At 44.3% G+C, this 17,500-nt stretch overlaps 3 protein-coding genes across 3 annotated transcripts in view; all 3 read right to left on the bottom strand.

Moving 5' to 3' along the window:
- Positions 1-2,375, bottom strand: part of ankmy1 (ankyrin repeat and MYND domain containing 1) — an 18,255-nt gene extending 15,880 nt beyond the window's left edge. The window contains exons 1-3 of the mRNA XM_063200771.1: positions 2,065-2,375; positions 954-1,100; positions 1-344 (exon numbers count right to left, since the gene is read on the bottom strand). The exon at positions 1-344 is cut by the window's left edge and continues 123 nt beyond it. Coding sequence (XP_063056841.1) covers positions 1-344; positions 954-1,100; positions 2,065-2,277 — 704 coding nt within the window. The 5' untranslated portion in view covers positions 2,278-2,375. The remainder of the gene's footprint in view (positions 345-953; positions 1,101-2,064) is intronic.
- A 2,322-nt stretch (positions 2,376-4,697) lies between these two features.
- On the bottom strand, positions 4,698-13,296 carry ncbp2 (nuclear cap binding protein subunit 2). Its single transcript, XM_063200070.1, has 4 exons — positions 13,131-13,296; positions 12,321-12,502; positions 11,860-11,998; positions 4,698-5,064 (listed from the first exon to the last, which is right to left on the bottom strand). The coding sequence occupies exons 1-4, from the start codon at positions 13,203-13,205 to the stop codon at positions 4,963-4,965; spliced, it is 498 nt and encodes a 165-aa protein (XP_063056140.1). The 5' UTR covers positions 13,206-13,296; the 3' UTR covers positions 4,698-4,962.
- A 2,974-nt stretch (positions 13,297-16,270) lies between these two features.
- The window catches only part of meltf (melanotransferrin), a 14,687-nt gene continuing 13,457 nt past the window's right edge, over positions 16,271-17,500 (bottom strand). Inside the window, exons 14-16 of the mRNA XM_063200069.1 lie at positions 17,191-17,378; positions 16,761-16,938; positions 16,271-16,468 (exon numbers count right to left, since the gene is read on the bottom strand). Coding sequence (XP_063056139.1) covers positions 16,401-16,468; positions 16,761-16,938; positions 17,191-17,378 — 434 coding nt within the window. The 3' untranslated portion in view covers positions 16,271-16,400. The remainder of the gene's footprint in view (positions 16,469-16,760; positions 16,939-17,190; positions 17,379-17,500) is intronic.

Below are 17,500 nucleotides of genomic sequence, written 5' to 3'. Positions count from 1 at the left end.
GCGTCGAGCTGCCTGCGCAGGCGGGGGGGCAGGGGCATCAGGTCGGGGTCGTTGGCGTAGCGCAGCGTGTGGGCCGGCAGGATGAAGCGCTCGTCCTCCACGTGCTCCCGGAGCTCCCGGCGCTTGACGCGCGCGGCGGAGCGGGGCGTCAGCACCTCGGCCGGCTGCTTCATCGCCGCCTGCCCGTAGCTCTGGAAGACCGGCAGGGACACCAGGCTGAAGGCATGCTCCAGCCGCGTGCACAGGCTCAGCAGGCGGCAGCGGTGCCACAGGCCCACGTCCTGGCGGCCGTCCGCGTAGGTCATCAGTCCGGGCCCCAGCCTCTCGTCCGCGTGGTACAGGCCCTATGTGCAGGACACAGCAACAGTCAGATAGCATGGTACTGGCAGAGGCGCATCTTGTCACCAGGCAAGGCAGGCAGCCGCTTGGGGCCCCCAAGCCCCTGGATGGTGAATAACAGCTCTCGCTTTACTAAGCTACTAGGCTACTAGGCCTAGGCAGTAGTGGAATTTTTGTTTCAAATGTTCATTCCTTTGAATTTTCGCTTGGGGCCTCTCCTGACCCTAGGATCGCCTCTGGGTACTGGCCACACAGTGAAGAAAGAAAGAAAATCTGCACACTGTTGAAGACCAGTAAGACCAGTCAGGTGTAGGTCATGTGTAGCTGTTAGGACCATACTGGTTGACACTTGCGTATAATAAACTGGAAGGAGAAACCGTGTGTGGATTTTCTTTATTCATTTATAGATCAGGTTTAATCCGGCACCTGTTTAGTGGGATGTGCCCTCATTCCAAACGCTTACAGAATGGCACACATACTGTATGTGGTGAATGGCACACATATTGTTATCTGGCCATAGAAGAGGAGCAGAGCTGTTTCTCAACCTGGTGTCAAAGTGAGTCCACAGAATCCACAATTTTTAAACGTCATTTCCAAAGTGTTGACATTGGTACCTTGAAGACTGTGCCGTCGGGAAAGGTCTGGACGCCATAGCCCTCCTTCCGATTCAAATAAAACTTCCCGGTGAACTTGGAGCCGTCTGGCCAGGTGTACGTGCCCTTGCCATGCCGTTGATCTTGGAAGAAGGCACCCTCATAGACCTACAGGCATTTGACATAAAAAGTTAGGATCATGAAAACCATGAAGAAAAACATGAAAACATGTAAGCTTTCTGTACATAGGCCTACATAATCGAAATAAATCAGCAGTGGCGTATTGGTTAGAGAGCTGGTCTTAAGATCAGTGAGTTGCAGGTTCAAATCCCACCCTTACATCTCCCTACACCTCCAGCCATGGCTGAAGTGCCCCTGAGCAAGACACCTAACCCCACATTGCTCTGGGACTGTAATCAATACCCTGTATCTAAAATAACTGTAGGCTAAGTAGCTTTGGATAAAGTGTAATGTTATGTATTTAAATCATTGCACCATAATTAATTAGTAGTTAATTCACTGAAGCTTTGTTATACTTTCCCTATTGTTATGTATTTGTTTTTGATTGTAAAGTGTCCTTGGGTATTTTGAAAGGCGCTCAAAATAAAATGTATTATTTATTATTTATTATAAGCCACATAACAACATGTGTGGGTGGGTAGGGCATGTGAATAAACATTCATACGGAAGAACTATTTGCTTCATAATTAAAAGCGTTGTTATTAATAAGGCAGACCTATGCAAAAGTAAGCCCCGGTGGCCCCCTAGAGTGGAGGCCCGCGGCAATTGCCTAGTTGTTTGCTTGCCTGGTTGTTGTGATGTGCTTGTTTGCTGCTGCATGTTCCACTTTGTAACCACATTTATCATTACTTTCCAGGCCATTCTGTGTAGGCTACTAAGCTTAGGCTTCTTTGTTCAAGCTGTGGTTTGCTTGTCTGTTTGCTACAAATATCTCAGACTCAACATAGACTGCAGCATCCATTCATTCGTTAATTTAGGCCCATTTATATATTCTTTTAGCCATTATTTCACTATTTAGCCTACTGTTCTCGTTGTCACGAAAAATTTTACAAACATAAACAATAAGATTATGTGTTGTAAAACCATATGATTGTAGACAAAAACGCCATACCTCTCCGTTGGGCCACGTATAAACACCCACTCCGTGTTTCAGGTCGTTCTGAAACTCTCCTTCATATCTGGACCCATCTGGCCACACTTGGCTCTCCAAGCCGTTTCTCACTTTGTCTCGCTCGGTGCCGTAAATGTATCCAATGGGAAACGGAACATGTTGCTTAACCGGATCAGACACCGTCCCATTTGATCCAGTTTTACAAGTCTCCATTTGTACACACTCTCATCTGTCATTTCATTTGCCTGCAAATTTAGTCAGTTTTCAACATGAAGTATGAGTTGGACCTGCGCGCTCGACCTGTTTGTTGCCTTTCATGGTTACCTTGGAAACGGGGGCGCGCACCCAGACCGTCCCTGGTGGGTCGACACAGGAGATGTCTACAGCAAAATTACATGACCTGCACAAACACTCACTTTTCGCTGTAATGATGTTTTCTGGCCGCAGATGTGTAGACTAGCCTTCATTGTCTTGTCATTACCGGGTGCATTGTGCGCCAGTGACTCTAAGCTCTGCGTCGGGCCACAGGTGAAACCTGAGCAGGTCTAGCTGATCCACACTGCTTTGTTCAACCCATACCGGGCAGGGAACCTGATCAGCCGACACTTACCTCGGATGTAATTAAGAGTTAGGTACCAGTGGTGGTGATGCAGTAAAATTGGAGTCGGAAGGCCTATGAGGTTATGGCGCATTATTAGGCTATAATGAAATTAACCCATACATTCATACATTTAAATTTACAATTCAAATTTCAAAACTATAGGGCCTATGGCGGCATATGTTTATGTTAAATTGGATGAATTATATTGCTAGTCCATCACATTGAGGTGCACCCCTTCTATTTACTCTCAATGGGTGCACCCCTCTAATTGTCTGTCCCATTATCTCTGTGTCCATGTTCACCTTTTTGCCCTAGTGATTCCAAAAGATCAAGGGCGTAGGTTTCGTGTGAGCTTTGGTAGGGACAACTTCACCCCGCACCCAATTTCATAGATTGTGTTTTTTTTTAAATCTAGATTAATCCCACTGTATACCAGATTGATATACATTAATATATTTTAAAATTTGCTCAAATAGGCTATGTGCGTTACCAAAATAATGACTTCTTGAGAAGAGGGTTTCTTAAGCCAGGTGGCACATAGACCAGGGCTCATCTCCTTTTTTCCAAAAATAAACAGTGCTATAGACCCAAGTGGTACATGTAAAATACATAGGCCTATAGGCTACATCTATCATTTGAACAAGATTGCTTCAACGATTCAGCATTTCTATTGGGCCTGGACATAGCAGAGAGAGGGAGAAAGAGAGAGAGAGAGAGAGAGAGAGAGAGAGAGAGAGAGAGAGAGAGAGAGAGAGAGAGAGAGAGAGAGAGAGAGAGAGAGAGAGAGAATCTCTCACTGACTTAAAAAAGGGCGGCGGCTCCTTTAAGAATCCTTACGGAAAGCGGCTCTTTTTATCCTAGGAGAAGCTGCGCATGAGAGAACGTTTCCCTACCCACAAAATACAGTTGACTGTTATTCTCAGAAGAATGCCAGAGGAGTCACAACTGGAAATGTATTTTGCTAAACTTTTTACCTCACGCGGCAAGCGCTACTTGTTTGTCGTCATGAGCAAGCATGATCAACCGCATTTAGCGTTTGACCGTCTTCAAAATATCATTCTTCTGGTGTTGCGCTTGCGATGCCGAAATAACTTACCGCCCTTTTCTTTTGTCGTCTCTGAAGCTTATAAAGCTGATGTTGAAACACCGATTCAGTTTAAGTTGGGGCTTTCAGCACCACTAGCACATGGACCACTGCTTCCACCTGAAACTACCTGGCTGCCGTCTAATGACCCTTCAGTCTGTTACACCCAATAGCGACGTGGGTCGCCATATCTCCGAATAAACCGCGGAGTCTCTCATATCATAAAGAACACAGCCAGTTCAATATATATATATATTTTTTAATAAATGCTACCACTTTGTAGTATATTGACATATTAAACTAATCAATGTAGATTTTCGATACATAAAAATAATATGGCTAAAATTGGTAGGGACAATTTTATATCCCTTAAATATTGGTAGGGACATGTCACAAGCGTCCCCCCCTAAACCTACGCCCATGCAAAAGATAATGTTGGTCATTCTGAAAATAATTAGAAAATTTTCATGACCGGAACGGGCTGGAAATTTACTCTTTACATTCTTAGATTTATCCCATACAAGTCTGGGGCCAGATTAACACATCTCCCGGGCCTCATCCGGCCCCCGGACCTTCTGTTGGACACCCCTTGGGAAGTATATAGGCTATTCACCAACATGCCATGTTCTGTGCATTTCTAGTATTTGGGTACATTTAACATATCCTACACTGTCTGGGCTAGTCCATCATTAGGATTTCAATGCGTTTTTAAAAAGTCAGAATCCCATGCTGTAAAAGGGGGGATAGCTCATTGTAAACACATTATATCTTATACAAGGAATATGATGTAGAACACACACACACACACACACCTTATAAATAGCTTTATGGAACACACATACCCGTTATAAAGATGAAATCTTCAAAGACACACCTTACACATGACAACATTCCTCGCAGTGATGCTTCACACTGACCACCACACACAAAACACAAGTCAGGCACCACTAAACATATTTTGGGTTTTATTCATAAAAAGTGAAAACATTACTGTACAGAAAAACAATCTCCACCCAAAATGTTACCATCCTAGGCACCTTACAACCCCCCTCCCCAACCCCTAACCGCTTCCTGGTCTCCTACAATGCACCCCCACCCCACACCATCGGCCACCTTGTTTGCAGGTGTAAAGGTCTAAAATACTTGGGGTGTGTGTGTGTGTGTGGTCTCCAGTCTAAAATGTCTTCCGTCCCTGGTGTGTCTGTGTGTGTCTCTAAAATGTCTGTCGTCCCTCTGAGCTTCCCTGGTGTTGGGCCGCCAGTTTGCCGTAGCCTCCTCGAGCCGGGTCGTAGTCCTGACGATACTCATCCCTCACCTGCAATACACACACACACACACACACATACACACACACACACACACACACTTGTTATAGATAACCCAACTCTGGAAGTAATGTCATGCATGAGCCCTGCAGCACGCCTCACTACATTTGGGCAGCATGCATTGCACATGGGGACCAGGACTCAGGTCCGCTTATACAAAATCAGTAGTTTATAATATATATATATATATGTATATATATATGTATATATATATATATTATATATATATTAGGGTGACCAGATTTTTGTAGTCTGAAACCGGGACACGTCGTGCGTGACTGAAGGACAATACAGCTCCAGCTCGGGTTTTATTTCTGGCGAGTTAGAATTAAACAGGTGAGTTAACACCAAAACGTGGCATGGAAATCTACAGGGTATATTGAAGAGTGAAGTGTGGGGCACCAGGTCAACAAGCAAGAACAGCTGACAGCAAAGCATCAAGGATATCTGGGCTTCCATAACTCCCATGCACTGTTTTTGCCATTGACTTCAATGTTAAACGCATCATGGCCATTATGAAGACAGAGAATGTCCTAACCAAGTATTGACCATTGCATGTTATGTAGAAAGTACCAAATTTCAACTGATTTAATGTGACCCAAATTTTGACTAAGAAAAATGTGATTTTATAACAATATTCTAATAATGCGAATTCCCCAATTCATGGGTTTTTTGAGCTGGAAGGCCAACGTACAGCTCCAGGCCTTTTTATTAGAATACCATGAAAAAGTTGATTTATTTCCATAATTCCATCAATAATGTTAAACTGTCATGGATTGTAGATTCATGGCCCAGTTTTTTAACTATTCCAATCATTATTTTTTTTTTTTATATATACGTTGGCCTTGGCCTATACGTTGGCCTTATATACGTTCTTTTTATATACGTTGGCCTATACGTTGGCCTTATATACGTTGACTCACCAGTTTAATTCTAACTCAACAGAAATTAAACCCCATTCATTTTCAATGGGGTTTCATTTCTGGTTATTTAGAATTAAACTGGTGAGTTAGCGCCAAAACGTGGCATGGAAATCTACAGGGTATATTGAAGAGTGAAGTGTGGGGTACCAGGTCAACAAACAAGAACAGCTGACAGCAAAGCATCAAGGATTTCTGGGCTTCCATAACTCCTATGCACTGTTTTTGCCATTGACTTCAATGTTAAACGCATCATGGCCATTATGAAGACAGAGAATGTCCTAACCAAGTATTGACCATTGCATGTTATGTAGAAAGTACCAAATTCCAACTGATTTAATGTGACCTGAATTTTGAAGAAAAATGTGATTTTATAACAATATTCTAATAATGCGATTCCCCAATTCATGGGTTTTTTGAGCTGGAAGGCCAACGTATATAAAAAGAAAAAAAATAATGATTGGATTAGTTAAAAAACTGGGCCATGAATCTACAATCCATGACAGTTTAACATTATTGATGGAATTATGGAAATAAATCAACTTTTTCATGCTATTCTAATAAAAAGGCCTGGAGTTGTATTTGGAGGGCGGGTCTGGGGGTCCTTCCCCAGGATTTTTTTTTATTTTTGTAGATGCAATTTCCTGCATTCTGATCAATTTTACCTGGGACCTGGGACACACGACTCCAAACCCGGACTGTCCCGGTTAAACCGGGACGTCTGGTCAGCCAAATATATATACCGTAAAGTTCCATATAATAGCCGAGTTCCAATTAGCGGCCGGGTTCCTTTTAAGGGCCGGGTGCACGAGGATATTTGGACAGATAATGGCCGGTTCCAAATAAAAGCCCGGTCTAAATGATCATTAAATGACCAAAGGAAGAAGGCTTGACCACCGGCGCTGCATGTTTCCCCCCTTATATTGTTTTGTTTAGTTTTTAGGATGCGTTGCGTCACGGGCGTAAAATTGCGTATGGACACTATGGACGTGTCCATACCAATATTTGGATACGTTGAAAATGTCCATACCAATTTTGAAGGGGTAATTGCACGGCAGTCGGGAAATTGTTAACTTTACCCTCATCAGTACCTTCTGCCAAAGACGGCGTGTCATTGGTGGGGACAGCCTTGCTAGGTATCTGTGATTGGCTCATCTTTCTGCAATAGTTATCGTTGCTAGGTTGGTAGCTAAGCGCGCGATGACAGCAGAATAACAGCTGACGAGAATAACAGAAATATTTCAGCAACAGAATAACGGGAAAACAGCTGCCAACGGACGGTCTACTTTCGGTGTACTGGTATACGCCGAGTCATCATGTCTGCCTCGGGCAGGAAAAGGAAACTGAAGGACATAAGAGGCTATTTCACCAAGTCAGCGGAGTATTTCACAGAACAGTCTTGTAAAAACCTATTCGGTCACGTCCCCCCTCAGTGAAATGTCGCTTCACACACTGTGGAGGCTTTTATTGGTTATGCCTGTGTCATCAACAGAGGCTGAGCGAAGTTTCAGTGCTCTGAGAAGGCTCAAAACATGGCTCAGGACAACGATGATACAAGCACGATTGAACCATGCTGCCGTCTCGTCTGCCATATCCACCAGGACAGGTTGGATGGTATTAATTTAAAATAAATATGCCAGCAGTTCTGTCAATGACCGGCGTCGCCATGCATTTGGCTCGTTCATGCAAGATTTGGGCAAATAGCCTAGCTCAGGTCAGGCTCAAATAGCCTAGGCTTAGGCTAAAAGCTACAAAATAGATTTCTTTTGTAAGGTTTCATATTCTTCTTACTGAGCTTTAGTGGCCGATAACCTTTTTCTCTTTGTTTGTGAATGTAAGCAGTATTCTATTTTATAGTTCATTCATTTTTACAATTGATTTCTACATGTAAGTTATTTCTCACGGTGAATAACCTGAACAAGAATTAATAAAACAATTGCTGGACCTTAATATTTTGACTATTGGCGTTTTACTTTTGTGGGAAGTGTAGGCCTACAGAGCTGATAAATTCTCACTGGTAACTCTAATGGTACTCATCTATGCAGTGTGCGCTTAAAACTTCATCAGTTCATTTATACAAAATTTAAATAAATCAAAATGCCCTAAGACTGCAGCACCCAAACTCATATTACATGCTTTACTTACACAGATTCTGATTTTTCAGAAACACTTAATAACAAAACATCTTACACATGCCAGACACTTTAATGATTTGCTTACCCAAAAAAAAAAATCTCAATCTTGCCAATCTTGTCCCCTGTGAATCAAAAGGGTTTTGTCACTATCCACCCCAGAATTGGTTAAAATGCTGGAAATTGCGTCTAAAAAATGCAGACTCCCGCTAAACGCAAGGTACGGACACATTATGTCCCCACCAATGTCACCAACATTGTTACGCCCTTGCGTTGCGTCTTTGACCATCAACCGCTGCGTCAGTGAAGCGAAATGTCGGAAATGTTGCTATCTAAAACTCGGGGAAGCAGCGTGTTTCAGGGTATGGTTTAACGCTGTAATAGCCTACGGGTAAATGTGGGTAAAATACACATTTAAAACGAGTAGCCTAGACATGTGATGAGAGAAAATGACATTTGCGACAAGCGTCCAACGAAATGAAATGTAAAGTCAACACGAAATATGCAGCCTCTCTGCACTCGGATTCTCTTCCCTTCGCACTAAACTGGCAAACATTTTCTCTTATGCCAACAATGCGTTTAATGATTTGTGCACTATATTGACACATGAGACATTGTTGACATGTTGAAGTGAACTTTCTTCAATGTGGATGGCGAAGCACGCACTCGCACACACCCTGCACGCACTGCACTGATCAACACACTTTAATCAAGCATCAATCTGCGTGGCGGAAGCGCACACCGTTGTAACTTTGACTTTGGGGAAGAGATTGTTTAGTGGGATGTGCATTTAAATGCTTTTCAGTTTCATTTGCTAGCTTTACTTTTTTGTGTATGGTAGGTCTAGCCTATTAATATGTGACATCTGTGCAGATGGAAACGTTTTGTGTTAGGCTGTAGCCTACCTTAATTCGGCCTAGGCTACTTTTAGTTAACCACCGCGTAAAGGTCTTCGCATGGACAAATGAAATGGTAATTGAATAAAAGTTCACCAGTATTGCAGGGTGTATTAAACCCAGTGTCCGTTAGGGCTTGGGAGAGCAAGGAAGAGAGCGGCATCTGTGATTAACCGCTTCGAAATGTGTGCGTAAAACCTGCTGTTACCCAGTGGGTTTTGTGAATCTTGAAGTGTTGCCGCATTAAAAAAAGCTTTGTTTGATTTCGTGTTTGTATTTTACTTTGACGTTGCCTATAGTCCTCATGGTTATTTTCTGTTGACCTCCTTCACATTTTCTTTCGGTCATGTAGGGTATTGTAAATAAATCGACCGTATTTTAATCATTTTGATTTCGGACTTAATTTAGCCCTTCAATCACCCCTCTCCAATTGCAAACTTAAACCCTGGTAGAAGGAGCATTCACTACCCTGCACGTACTCGTTAATCACTTATTGTCTGACTGATTTTGGCTGCTGTGAATCAGGTATCTTTATATAAAAAAGGGCCTGTCACCGTTTTGGCTGAATGCTGACACCACGCAGATGACCGTTGCGGTCTTGCCGCGGGTCTTGAACAGTCAAGTCAAGTCAAGTCAAGTTTATTGTCAATTTCTTTACATGCACTGGTCATACAAAGAATTTGAAATTGCGTTTCTTGCTCTCCCATGCAGACATAGACTAATCTAGGTAAGGACATAGACAGTATAGACATAGACAGTACTCATACATGGACATAGACAGTATGGACGTAGACATTGCTCATACAGACATTTAAAGTGCAAGACTGGACAACAGAAGACTTGTAGAGAACATACATTAAGAGGAGGTATTTTGTTGTTCTTTTTTCTAAAAGTCCTTTATAGCGTTCTGACATAGTAATAGTAGCATTTGAAGAAATAAATAATTAAAAAAAGGTTTTTATTAAATACACCAGCAGCAGTATGTGTGTGTGTGTGTTTGTATGTGTTTTGTGTGCGTGTGTGCGTGTGTGTGTGTGTGTGTGTGTGTGTGTGTGTGTGTGTGTGTGTGTGTTTAGTGCAGGTAGAAAGTGCGGTGTGCGTCTGTGTGTGTGTACCTGTGTATGTGTGTGTGTGTGTGTGTGTGTGTGTGTGTGTGTATGTGTGTGAGTATGAGTTGTGTGTCAGTGTGTGTATGTTTGGGTTTAGTGCAGAAAGTGCAGTGTGCTTGTGTGTGTGTGTGTGTGTGTGTGTGTGTGTGTGTGTGTGTGTGCATGTGTATGTTTTGAGTTAGTGCAGGTTGAAAGTTCAGTCACAGATGTAGTAGTGCAGGTGGAATGTTCAGTCGCAGATATGGTGGTGGGGATGAGGGGGGGGAGCGTTGTCAGTGGCCTGGCTGGCTAGAGGCTGACAGTGAAGGGAGAGTGGGTTGAGTGTTCAGTGTCTTGATTGCTTGATGCATCGTGCTGCTTGCAAGCCTGGTGGTACGGGAACGGAGGCGCCTGTACCTCTTTCCAGAGGGCAGGAGGCTGAACAGTTTGTGTGCAGGGTGGCTTGTGTCTTTGATGATCATCAGTGCTTTTCGGGTGAGGCGTGCGGTGTAAATGTCCTGCAGGGAGGGGAGTGGTACTCCAATGATCTTCTTCGCTGTGTTCACAACACGCTGGAGTGTCTTCCTGTTTTTCTCCGTGCAGCTTCCTCCCCACACTGTGATGCAGCTGGACACGACGCTCTCTATGGTTCCTCTGTAGAATGTTGTCATGATGGAGGGTGTAGCACTTGCCTTCTTTAGTTTGCGCAAGAAGTAGAGACGCTGATGGGCCTTCTTCGCCAGTGATGTAGTGTTGGTGGTCCAAGAGAGGTCGTCGCTGATGTGCACTCCAACAGTGCGCACTCTTTTGAGAAGGCAACTGGCTACCGCAGGAGAGGGGAAAGGTGGCAATATTATCCACAAGGTCCTGGTAGGAGAATCATTCGCTATAGGCACTACTGCATACACATTCAGCAATTTTGTCTGTTGGTTTTTGTTTGCTGCAAAGTAGGATACCGGGTAGACTAGACCTCCATATCTTCATAAAAATCATCTACCACCGCTGTGATAATTTCACTACAGACACCAGTTGTTTAAAGCTACTGTACAATTGCATTCATGCCGCTTGTCTTGAACTGCGCGCTCTCTTCCAGTTCCATGCGTGACAGCCATATGAGAAGCGCAAGGGTGGGAGCTATCCGCGGTCGCTGAGGAAGGTGTCAATATCCACAACCTCACTGAATAAATAGCCTAGCCCTTGAACTGTGCAGCAATTACATATTGTTTAGGTTCTTGAATACTTTCTAAAACATGGAATTAATTTTCCATTAATAAGGAAAGGTTTAAGATTTATCCTCAACCCTCCCCGATAATGTTCTTCGAGTCTTCAAAATCGCGCATCACGCATTAACACCTGCTGTGTTAACTGTACATTTAACAATAACATAGCCTAGGCTATTGCTTAAAGCAATTGAGCACCATATTTTCCCAGTTTAGGGAAATATTTTTTGGAAAGAAGGAATTAATCGCCTGTTCCAAATAGCCGCCTGTCTCAAATATTCGCCCGGTCTCTCACGCGATTCAGACAAATAATAGCCCGGGCCATTATTTGGAAATTTACGGTACATAGTTTTTTTAAAGAAAGAAAATGAAAATCTGCAGTCAAGTAAAATTCTTCTTGTATTTATTTAGGATAGCAGGACACACAGACCCGTTCCAGCCACACACACAGTCGCTGTTCGTTCTAGTGTGTGCGTGTCGCCGCGCGCGCATGCGCGTGTGTTTGTGTGCGTGCGCGCGTCTGCCTCACCTGTCCTCCTGATTTTCCTCTGCCGTATTGGCGTCCATCCTTGAAGCCGGCGTCCCAGTCCGTACGGATGATTCTGTCGTCAAGTCGCGTTCCGTTGACGAAGCGCATGGCATTCTCTGCATCCGCACGCGAGTAGTATCTCACACTCAGGTTAAGGACCACACACACACACACACATCATCTTATACACACAGTCTCTCACATACACACATTAAGGGCCCCACACACTAATCTCACATAGGTTGAAGATCACAAACAGATCATATAATACTCACAATCTCTCTCTCTCTCTCTCTCTCTCTCTCTCTCTCTCTCACACACACACACACACACACACACACACACACACACACACACACACACACACACACACACACACACACACAGCCAGTTCATACTTCTCTCCTCCCGCATCAAGTGCGTGCACACCACACACACACACGATGGCAGGTGAAGGATACTCTACGAAGCAGAACCCGCAGGCCGTCTTCTTCACCTTGTCGAGGCCGATGATGATTCTCTTGACATCGCCGCTCTTGGAGAAGAGCTCATGCACCTGTTCCTCGGTGGTGTAGAAGGACAGGTTGCCCACGTACAGCGTGTTGCTCTGGCGTAGCAGACGCTCCTGCTCCACACGGTTACCCTGTGGACACAAGGTGAATGAATGAATGGGTGATTTTATTTCCCATTCTCAGTTCTTGTTTCACAGTAAATACATGATTTATTTCCAACTAAACCACACACTTACTAAAAAAACAGTAAAGATAACAGTGTGAAGGTTCACAAAAGGCACTGTTACACAAGCCATGCCCACCTCCATTACTTTGGGATAAATAATCAGATTTTACAAACCACCTTGGCTGTGTTTGGGAAGCAGGATGCTGTACGAATTTCGGGTAAGGTAAATACTGGTAAGGAGCTATAGGAACAGAGTCTTTCTGGAGAGCAACAGACAGGAAGGAACAGGGAGAGAACAGAAGGCTGCAACAATAAGCAAGGCTGCAACAATAAGCAAGGCTACCGGCCCGGCTAACCAAGTTTCAGTCGTTTGACTTACCCAAGCAAACAAGTGTGACTCTAAACTCAGCTTTTCTTTAACCATAGCGGGGAATATACTGTTGAATCAATGTACACATCACGCCAGCTTTGTGGAAACACCTAACGCAGCCAACAGAAGCAGGGAAATCTATGGAGCTTGCTAACCATTGCTAACGTTCACGTGAGTGCGTTTTACGGGTTCAGGGGGAAATTGAGACAACAATCATTCTTACCTTGAAATGTTGGTCTCTGTACTGACTTATGTCAACGTATGAGTCACTATGCAAGGCGTTTAATTTTACAGACATATTTGCGTTTAACAAAACGTGCACAGCTCAGCTGTTCAATTTTTCCCACTGTTCATTTGTAAACCGTGGGTCCTCCCGGATATACGTAACTGTTGGGAAGAGCTGGATTGTTTTGCCATCTGTTGTGCTGCCACCTGCTGTTGCGGCGGTGCACCTAGTTCTACTTCAAGTCGGGAAATAGATGTTCAAAGTGTTTTACTAATGAACAGTATTGGGCAAGTTACTCAAAAACCGTAATGCATTATTGATTACATGTTACTGTCTTTTCAAAATAACCCCTTGAACTACAATATTACTATATTTAAAATGTAAGGCATTACACTATTTGCATTACTTTAGTTAGGCTACTTTAAAAGAACTGCAGACCTAAATATGGATCTGGCAGTTTATTACAGTGTAAATCAAACTCAGTCATGACTTTTCACCTCTCATCCAGGAGGTGCTTTTTACAGCATGCAGACTAAAAACTACCAGGTTCAGGAATAGCTTCTTTCTGACTCGCCACTGAATACCACTAAAATCCAGGTCATTGTAATGCATTGTAACTTGAGTTTTTCAACATTGTAATTAAGTAAATATTACAGATATTTTCCCCTGCAATGCCTTACATTACTGCATTACAGCAAAAAGTAATGCATTACAGTAATTAATTACTTTTGTAATGCATTACTGCCCAACACTGCTAATGAACTAGCAATGCGTTATAGTAATACTAATGTAGGTTATTAAAAGTTTAGGGCGGCCGTTGGTCTTTTGAATAACACCTACCACCACAATGTGATAGTCCCCTTGCACAATCCACAGGCCATGTGTTAAAGGCCCTTGAGCAAGCAACCTTACCCTGCTCCAAAGACTGTAACCAATAATATGTTAAATTGCCACTTTGAAGTAAAATATCAGTTGAGTGAAATGTAATGTAATGTAATGCAATGCAATGGCAATAGCCTGGGCACTGGTTGGCAATTACAGCTGCAAGAATGCATTATGCTACATATAAATTCAAATTTAAGACTGCATGTTTACATATAATAACCAGTATCACACAGAAGACGAGAAAAGAGTCCAAGGTCAATGTTATGCTCTTTTATTTCCCAGAGAACTGAAGCAAAGAGTTTTGTGCGTTACAGTAGTACGTTACAGTATGTAGCAATACTGGAGCAGGCTCACTGGCCTGGCAACTAAATATTAGTTACATAGAGTTCATTTCATCAAAGAAAAAACTATTAGGAGGCAACTTAGCATTCATGAAAACAGAACACATCGCCAGTACATATTCACTGATATGGCACCTGGCCAGTGTGTAGAAAAATAGCTGTAAAATATTAAAACAATATAAATCACACAAAGTGCACAAATACATGAAGGCAGGAGTCAGCGGTGTGTGTGTGTGTGTGTGTGTGTGTGTGTGTGTGTGTGTGTGTGTGTGTGTGTGTGTGTGTGTGTGTGTGTGTGTGTGTGTGTGTGTGTGTGTGTGTGTGTGTGTGTGCGCGTGTGTGTGTGTGTGTGTGTGAGAGCAGTGTGGGTGTGTGTGGCCAGACAACACCAGCCTGAGCCAGCAGCGCAGGTGCGTCTGATGACCACTAGATGGTGCTAATTCAGTAGTCAAACGCAAAGAGCCTTGATACTAAGCGAGCTCACTGGCAGGAAAATTCACCCCTCAGCGTGTAAAGTAGCCGACTATTTCTAAAAATACATTCCCACAAATGGGCCCAGTGTGTGCCATGTTGGTGGTTGTGTTGTGACAGGTAGCCATGCCAGCTAGCAGGTGGCAGATCGGTAGATGATGCTACATCATTGTCTATAAACCACCAATAAAACCAACAGAATAAAAGGTGATAATGGACACTGCATGAACTCTGCATGGATTTGTGCCGTGAGTACTCTCTGTAGCATTCAAGGCTCTTTGGCCAGCACCATATACTGTATGTAGTAAACACCAAAGACATAGATACATACGGCCCATACTGTATACATGGGCATGCTCAACAACAACAACACAAACACATGGGTGCAAATCTCGACAGGAGGCCTCATCTCGGCCTCCTACAACAGCAGGCATGTAACAGGCAACGCATACACACTGATATGGCTTCTGCCCTTAGGCCCACCAGTAGTGGGATGGGGTTAGGTTTGAGTTGGGATTATGTTAGTGGGGCTGGGTAAGTGTTGGGGTTGTCATATGGGTTGGCATTAGGTATGTAACAGGCAACGCATACACACTGATATGGCTACTGCCCTTATTAGGCCTACCAGGGGTTGGGGCTTGGGTTCAAGTGGGCTTGGATTTATGAATAGCGTCAGGGTTGGGTTAAGGGTTGGTTGAATGTTAGTAACAGGCAACGCATACACACTGATATGGCTTCTGCCTCTAGGCCTACCAGTACCTGGCGTGGGGGTTGAGTTGGGGATAGAGTTGGGTTAGGCCTAGATTACATTAGACTATATCTGTATCCTTTCCAGCGCGGAAAAAACCCACATGTGGAACAATTTGGAGACGCCATTGGGATTCTATGAATGTTGGGGTTGGTAAAGGGTCAGGGTCAGGGTCGGAGTCAAGGTCAAGGTTTGGAGTTGGGATGAGGTATGTAACAGGCAACGCATACACACTGATATGGCTTCTGCCCTTAGGGCACCAGTACCTGGTGTGGGGTTTGGGTGTCGGGTTCGAGTTAGATTAGAGTGGAATGGGTGAGTGTTGGGCTTGTTATGTGGGTGGGCTTCGTGATCAGGGTCAGGGTCTGAATTAAGGTCGGGTTTGGGGTATGTAACAGGCAACGCATACACACTGATATGGCCAATGCCCTCAGTCCTATCAGGTCTGGAAGATAAGTGGGGTTAGTGTGTGTGTGTGTGTGTGTGTGTGTGTGTGTGTGTGTGTGTGTGTGTGTGTGTGTGTGTGTGTGTGTGTGTGTGTGTGTGTGTGTGTGTGTGTGTGTGTGTGTGTGTGTGTGTGTGTGTGTGTGTACATAAGTATATTAACACAAAATCAGGCATATAGTCCCCCCCCCCCCATTAATCAGTTAATCAGTAGCTTAAGTAGCTTTCCCCGTCATTTATCAGTCATTTAGTAGCATAAGAGCAGAGCAAGTGCAGAACAATCATCATGTGAGAGCAGATCAGGACATTGGAGACACAGCGACATCTAGTGGACACAAGACATCACTGCAGCACAGTGACCTCTGGTGGTGACAGACATCACTGCAACCAGCCGGCCAAGAAGGATGACAGGATCGCAAACGCCAGCAGAGAGGAGAAAGACTGGCCTGAAACACAAATAGAAAATACAGACACACACACACACGCACGCACACACGCATGCACGCACGCACACACACAATGCACAATGGTTGAAATGGACTTTACCGTCGTAAAGCATGTGCACACAAACACATGCAATACATACCCATACAGTACATATCTGCACACATACATACAGAACTTATCCATACAAACACACACTCACACACACACACACACACACACACACACACACACACACACACACACACACACACACACACACACACACACACACACACACACACACACACACACCTGCGGTGGCGGCGGATGTGCACTCCATGGCGAGCAGTGTGTCCATGTACTCCTGGCCAAGCCACTCCTGATAGGTGCGTCTGTTGGCCACGCCCACGATGCGCTGGGTGGAGTCTTTGAAGATCAGATCCCGTCCACCATGCGATGCGGACTCAAACATTTTGAACACGCCAGAGCGCTACACACCAACACGAACACACACACACACACACATACATAGGCCTATTGGTATACTGTACATACTGTATGTAAGCTTATTGTTGTACAAAGGTTGCATTACGGAGAGAATGCTTCACTGTGTGTGTGTGTGTGTGTGTGTGTGTGTGTGTGTGTGTGTGTGTGTGTGTGTGTGTGTGTGTGTGTGTGTGTGTGTGTGTGTGTGCGCGTGCGCGTGCGTGTGTGTGTGTGTGTGTGTGTGTGTATATACTACCTGTGCCTTGTCCAGGAGGCCGTAGAGGGAGTGTGTGTGTGTGTCGGTGTGTGTCATGACGGCGTGCGCGGGGACCCTGGCCAGGTTGCAGTGGCGGTACTGGGTGACGCCTGCTCGGGCGTCATGGGGACACAACAGCTGGAACTCCTCACTATGCAGGTTTGCCGCCCAACTCTCCGTGTTGTTACCTAGGCAACAAGCATCGTGACAACATGGCATAACACTACTTTACATTACATTACAGCACATTACAATACCATACACCAGGGGTTCCCAACCTTTTCCAACTTGGGGCCCACTCGAAATTGTC

This window comes from Engraulis encrasicolus, chromosome 6 (assembly GCF_034702125.1).
Source record: "Engraulis encrasicolus isolate BLACKSEA-1 chromosome 6, IST_EnEncr_1.0, whole genome shotgun sequence".
Taxonomy (NCBI): domain Eukaryota; kingdom Metazoa; phylum Chordata; class Actinopteri; order Clupeiformes; family Engraulidae; genus Engraulis; species Engraulis encrasicolus.
Note: the sequence above shows the minus strand (reverse complement) of the source record. Positions and strands in the feature narration are given on the sequence as shown.

Excerpts from the sequence above, each read along its gene's own strand:
- ncbp2 (XM_063200070.1), bottom strand. The coding sequence starts at position 13,205 with ATGTCTGTAAAATTAAACGCCTTGCATAGTGACTCATACGTTGACATA. Across the intron at positions 11,999-12,320 it reads TGCGGGTTCTGCTTCGTAGA|ATACTACTCGCGTGCGGATG; the intron begins GTATCCTTCACC and ends CCTGAGTGTGAG. Across the intron at positions 5,065-11,859 it reads GAGGAAAATCAGGAGGACAG|GTGAGGGATGAGTATCGTCA; the intron begins GTGAGGCAGACG and ends TGTGTATTGCAG.